The sequence below is a fragment of the Mesitornis unicolor genome, unplaced genomic scaffold (assembly GCF_000695765.1).
Source record: "Mesitornis unicolor isolate BGI_N332 unplaced genomic scaffold, ASM69576v1 scaffold35616, whole genome shotgun sequence".
NCBI classification, from domain to species: Eukaryota; Metazoa; Chordata; class Aves; order Mesitornithiformes; family Mesitornithidae; genus Mesitornis; species Mesitornis unicolor.
Window position 1 is genome coordinate 856 of NW_010192316.1, and position 5,634 is coordinate 6,489.

Consider the following 5,634-nt stretch of genomic DNA (forward strand, 5'->3'; position numbering starts at 1 on the left):
CTCAATCAGCGGAGAGTGGCGGAGGGGCTCCCCAGGATCCTGGTGCACACGGATGCAGCGCAGATGATTGGCAAGGGGCGCGTGGACGTGCAGGAACTGGGGGTGGACTACCTCACCATCGTGGGACACAAGGTATGGCCCGGTTCACCTGGCCCAGCCACTGTTTGCTCTCCAGGATGACTCTGCTGGGGTGCCAGGGGGGCTTTGGGTGCCCCCCACAGCTTGACGCCTTAGCAGCAGCCAAAGTTTTCTGCTGGGTGACAACGCTCCTGCGAGTCAGGGGGACCTGTCTGGAGCGGGGAGCGGGAGGAGGCCGAAGGCTGGGGACAGCTCTGCAGCAGCCTGAGCCTGTGAGATGGGCAGGGGTCAGCACTGGAGGGCTCTCAAATTTGGGCAGGAGTACAGGGAAGGGACACCTGGCAGTGTCCCCATGGTCACTGTGGCTGTTTCTCCCTGCAGTTCTATGGCCCGCGGATTGGCGCGCTGTACGTGCGTGGCCCTGGCACCACCACCCCACTGCACCCCATGCTCTTTGGAGGGGGACAGGAGAGGAATTTACGGCCAGGGTAAGGCAGCTGGACCTTGGGCTGGTGGCCAAACCACGCGTGGGTGCTCAGCCTGAGCTGAGCTGGCTGTTCTGTCACCTGCCAGCCCTGGGGTGGACAGCCCAGCAAGGGGGTTGGGATCCCCAGTTGAGATTCTGGTCCAGAGAAATGCTAATTCCCGGTTTTCTCTTCCCTTCCAGCACTGAAAACACCCCAATGATCGCCGGCCTCGGCCAGGTGAGTCTGGTGGTGATGGGTGAGCTGTTCCCTGGGGTGCTGCCTGGCAGAGCCAGCACAGAGGTGGCACCTGTGCTCCCTGGTAGAGCAGGGAGCGGAGATGGGGCTCCTGGTGCCAGTCAGAGCAGGTGCTTTGGAGCACTTGCTGCAGGCTTTGCAGCCCTGGCAGCGGGCGGTCGCGCAGCTCATGCTGCAGAGGCTGTTCCCAGGCTGGACTCAATTGCCAGGGGGCTGTGCACAGGAGGCGGCGTTGGGGGGGTCGCTGCTGGAGCCTGTCTGGATTTCCTCTCCTCAGGCTGCAGAGTTAGTGAGCAAGAATTGGGAGGCCTACGAGGCTCACATGCGGGATGTTCGGGATTACCTGGAGGCCAGGCTGGAGGTGAGCAGACCTGGGTCCTGTTTGTCTCTCTCCTCCTGGGGCCTCAGCCTGTGGAGTGCGGGGCCTGGAGCCATGGTGGGGGTGTCCTCACCAGGACAGAGCCGCTCATGGTCCCCCAGTGTTCATAACCCTCTTGGTTTCTCCAGGAGTCCTTTGGGAAGCAGAGGATCCACCTCAACAGCCACTTCATAGGCTCCAAGCGACTCTGCAACACCTCGAACTTCTCCATCCTAGGCCCAGGCCTTCAAGGTAGCTCTTACCCCACCACTGCCCGGTGATGGTGCCCAGGGAGCCGATCACCTGCCCTGCACAGCACCCTGCAGCTGGAGGCCAGCAGGTGCTTGGCCATGGCTTGCGCAGGGAGATGAGGCAGGAGAGAGCCTGGGTGCTGGGAGACCAGCGCTTGCGTGTGCTGCAGGGCGAAGGGTGCTGTCTCGCTGCAAGACGCTTCTCGCCAGCGTTGGGGCTGCCTGCCACTCTGAGAAGGGCGATCGGTAAGCAGCCCGTTCTGCCAGGCCCAGGGTGGCTTTGCAGAGGAGAACGGGTGGGAAGGAGAGAAACAGGACAGGGAAGTGGGTGGCTGTTGAGTTAAACCCCTCACCCCTGTGTTTCAGGCCCTCCTCGATTCTGCTCAGCTGCGGGATCCCCTACGACGTGGCACAGAACGCTTTGCGGCTGAGTGTGGGGCGAGACACCACCCGGGCAGACATAGACCTGGCCGTGCAGGACCTCGTGCAGGCTGTGGCACAGCTGGACCGGGACCAAGCCTCGTAGCCCCCAGGATTCGCTGTCATCCAGGTTCTTGGGATGGGATTGTGCCCTGCTTGGCCCCTGGGTGCTGGCTGCCTGCGTCAGTTTGGGCAGGATTAGTTTTGTGCCTGATCCCTAAATCAAACTGACCCGGTCTGGGGAAGTGGCAGCCGGTGGTGGCAGGAGGAGGAATTGGGAATCACCCGTTTTGGCAGCAATGTGCTTTTAGGTCTGTTCAGCTGTGCATTAGCTGGTGCTCACAGGGATCCCAGCAGGGCTGGCACGGCTCTGCAGCACGTGTGGCTTGAGCAGCGAAGCAGGGATCTGTGCTGAGGAGGGGGCTTCGCTGCCTTGGGGCTGGGGCAGCTCGTCAAGAGCTTGCTCAGGACTTTGTGGTGTTCAGTGCACAGCACAGGCATTTGGAGACCCTCACTGACGGGTGCTCCTGGCTCGCCAGCACCAACCCAGCTGGCTGCGTGCACACGAGCATGATGGAATTGCAAAGCTTGACTCCCTCCAGAGCCTGACAGGCGTGGAAGCCACAGGAGATGGAGCCTTTTCCCTGGTCGCTTTCCACAAAGGAAGCTTTCCTGCTGTCCCGTTGCTCAGAGGAGGAAGGACCATCTGCCCCAGAGGGAAAGGAGTTGACAGAAGCACAGCAAGACGCTGGGCTGGCAACTGCCCTGCCCCTGCCAGGGCCTCAAGTTGTCAAAGGGGTTTTTTGGGAAGGTGTTGGGCACGGCTTTCACAACACTGTTTTGTGTTACCTGCTCCCCTTCCTCCTTCCTACAGTGGGCAGAGCTCCTGCTGCCGGCTCCACGTGCTCCTGAAGGGAACAGAGCTTTTGGAGCAGCCGTGTGTGCCAGCACCCAAGGAAACATCTTCCCTGCGTGGCTGAGGTGGTCACTCTTGTTACTGATGCAGGAAGACACGAGTGTCACACGGATTGGGAGCGTTACTGGTGGGGCTGAGTGACGCCGGGGAACCTGGTCTCCCTGGGTATTCATAAGAATAAAAGCAATTGCTGATGCTGTGGCTTTTTACCAAGTAAAATGTAGTCTCCATAGTGTTTTCTATGTGGAAAGCTGGAGTGATTGGCGTCATCTGAGCAATGTCGTTTCCCTCAGAAAACCCTTGTGTCCCAGAATAGAGGCACGGTCTGCTGGAGCAGGGAGGTGCCCGCTGCTCCCGGTTGGCATGGAGCCCACGACACGTGGGTTGGTCTTTCCCTTTACCAGCCGTACATTAGCATGGCCAGGAGTACTATTCTGAACCATGAAACCCCGGGGCTTTCTGTAAACCTAATTTCTAATGGCAGCGTTAGGACCCAAGCACCCTGACTGACGTCACTGATGCCTGTCAGGCTGTTCAGTACCACTGCTGCTGCTCACCCGTTATCTCAAATGCAATCTTTTTCATGTTTTTGCTTCTCCCCTGCACTGCAGTTGAAACTTCTTTTACAAAAAGAGGTCCCACAGAAAGAAGACTGCAGATCTTTCATCTGTCATGGGCCTCACAGTTCTCGGTGCCTTTCTTTCACAGCTGTGGCACAACTAGAGATCCAGTTTTTGGGGCTTTCTGCATCATTTCAGACAGAAAATTAACCACAGAGCACAAAAAGCTTTACTGACTTACTCTTTATACATACAGGAAATGCAAGTTTTAACCACAGAAACATTTGCATTACTTCACTTAGAATATTACAGCCAAAGCACAAGAAGTGTTACAGATGATACAAACACTTTGGTTGGCCATTCTGATGGTTTTACTGTCCATTTGTCTACTACCACAGTGCACAGGAAGGACAGTCACTAGTGACCCGCTCTGTCTCTGTATTGCCTTGTCCAGGGAAGGTGAGGAAGAACAAACATGGCCATGATTTGGCCTGCACTTCTGTGGGCCAGTCCGTGCCTCTGCTCACACACCCCAGGAGCAGCCTTTTCTCTTACGACGATGTCAGTGGTTGCACACACTAACACGAATTCACCCGTCACGGAAGTCTGGAGGTACCAACATTGCTACACCAGCTGTGAACGTACACAGCAGAGACAGGACCCGGCCACTACACCAGAACACCACAGAACTGAAATACGGTACCTTCACGTGGTCACACAGTCAGACAGCAAAACCACAGTTCATTTGATGGAAGAATCCACGATCTCCTGATAATCTTGTCTTCCTAAATTCTTCCAGGACAGTTTGTAACACGCCAGGAAAAAAACAGTAACCAAAATAACCGCTCCCCCGACAAGATCGTAAGCACCTGGGAAGATCCGCAACACCAGGAGCTGCAGGATCATGGCGATGACCACCTCCAGGTGCTGCACCGTGCTGACCAAAGCGGGGTGGAACTTGCTGAGGGCGTAGTAGACCCCTAGGAAGGCTGCAGTGGAGCACAGGCAGATGGCGAGGAGGTAGCTCCAGGTCTCTCCATCCAGCGGGACGATCGGCTCTTGAAGTAAGAACATGGTGGATGCTCCCCACACCGTCCCTGTCCAGCTGAAGGTGAACAGTGCTGTCCACATGCTGACGTTATCTTTGATTGACCTGTAGACTATCATGGAAAGAGCAGTGGTCAAACCTGCCATAACGGTCATGGTATAGCCAAAAGCTTCCTTCCAGGTGCCCAGCAAAGAGTTCTCCTCGTTAAGGATGTTGGGGATCATGACCAGACAAACGCCACACACGCTGCCAACCACAGTAATTACGTCTACGCAAGCCATTCCTTCGTCCATGAGTAAAAAAGCCAAAACGGCACTGAACACTGTGGTGGTAGCCCTCCACATAAGGGTCCCGTTGCTGGGAGGAACTATAGAGAAGGAGGTGTAGGCACAGGTAATGGAGATAACATTGCAGACCCCATAGAAGAAGAGCCGGAGCCTGTAGCCTCTGGGGCCAAAGGGAGGCTCGTGGTAATAACACACAACAGCGACCGACAGCACCTGTAGGACCGAGCGGATGAAGATCAACTCCAGGGACGGCACTTTGGAACGATCGGAGATCAATCTTGTAATGAGCGCCACGCATCCGTGAGCTACAGCAGATCCAAAAAGGACCACCCACGTTCTGCGTGACTGCAGTACATTTCCTTCAGAAAAATGCTGGGATTGCCCCACCTCCTCGGGTTTTGGCAGTTGTGCTGGCTGAAGTTTGGTGTCTATTGTACCAAAAAAGGTCCTTTCTTTCTTCTTCCAGTCACTCAGCAGTCTTCTCTTAGGATTATCCTCCATAAATACTCCAGTGTCTTCATTAACATCCTCATATCCCTCTTCCCCTGGCTGGGGATAGTGGGAAGTGTATTTCACTGTTACTGTGCTGGGACGAATTTTGACTCGTTTTTTGACGCGGTGTTTTTGGGAAGATGTATCCATGTCCTCAGAGAGGTGTCCTGGACTTCAGGAAAAAGTGGAGAAGCACTTTATTTATTCATTTAATGAATAGCGAGAGATTAATTAGTATGTAAATGCCATTAGTGTTTACAAGCTATTTTTATCAACCAAGCCCAAGTACTAGTAGACTGCTCTTGATTTTGCTTTTAATTTTCTGCTCAATCCCTTTGATGGTCAGGTCATTTGGATCTCCTTAAAAGCTGACCATGGAACTTCATTTCAGTCACTTGTTTCTGCAAACAACACCCAGTCTCGTGGTGTACAGCACATACACTGCATTCTAGTACGTTATTAATCCAATGAGCCAGTTCTCTTGCTAAGCTTTTTGAACAGT

At 54.8% G+C, this 5,634-nt stretch overlaps 2 protein-coding genes across 2 annotated transcripts in view; one reads left to right on the forward strand and one right to left on the reverse strand.

Annotated features, from left to right (window-relative positions):
• The window catches only part of SCLY (selenocysteine lyase), a gene marked incomplete at its 5' end in the record, with an annotated part of 2,742 nt that extends 807 nt beyond the window's left edge, over positions 1-1,935 (forward strand). Inside the window, 7 exons of the mRNA XM_010187048.1 lie at positions 1-132; positions 460-566; positions 746-782; positions 1,078-1,161; positions 1,308-1,410; positions 1,580-1,655; positions 1,776-1,935. The exon at positions 1-132 is cut by the window's left edge and continues 60 nt beyond it. Of these exons, the coding sequence (XP_010185350.1) occupies positions 1-132; positions 460-566; positions 746-782; positions 1,078-1,161; positions 1,308-1,410; positions 1,580-1,655; positions 1,776-1,935 (699 nt within the window). The remainder of the gene's footprint in view (positions 133-459; positions 567-745; positions 783-1,077; positions 1,162-1,307; positions 1,411-1,579; positions 1,656-1,775) is intronic.
• Positions 1,936-4,046: 2,111 nt separating this feature from the next.
• On the reverse strand, positions 4,047-5,282 carry SLC35G2 (solute carrier family 35, member G2). The gene has a single exon (XM_010187047.1). The coding sequence runs from the start codon at positions 5,280-5,282 to the stop codon at positions 4,047-4,049; it is 1,236 nt and encodes a 411-aa protein (XP_010185349.1).
• Positions 5,283-5,634: the final 352 nt, after the last annotated feature.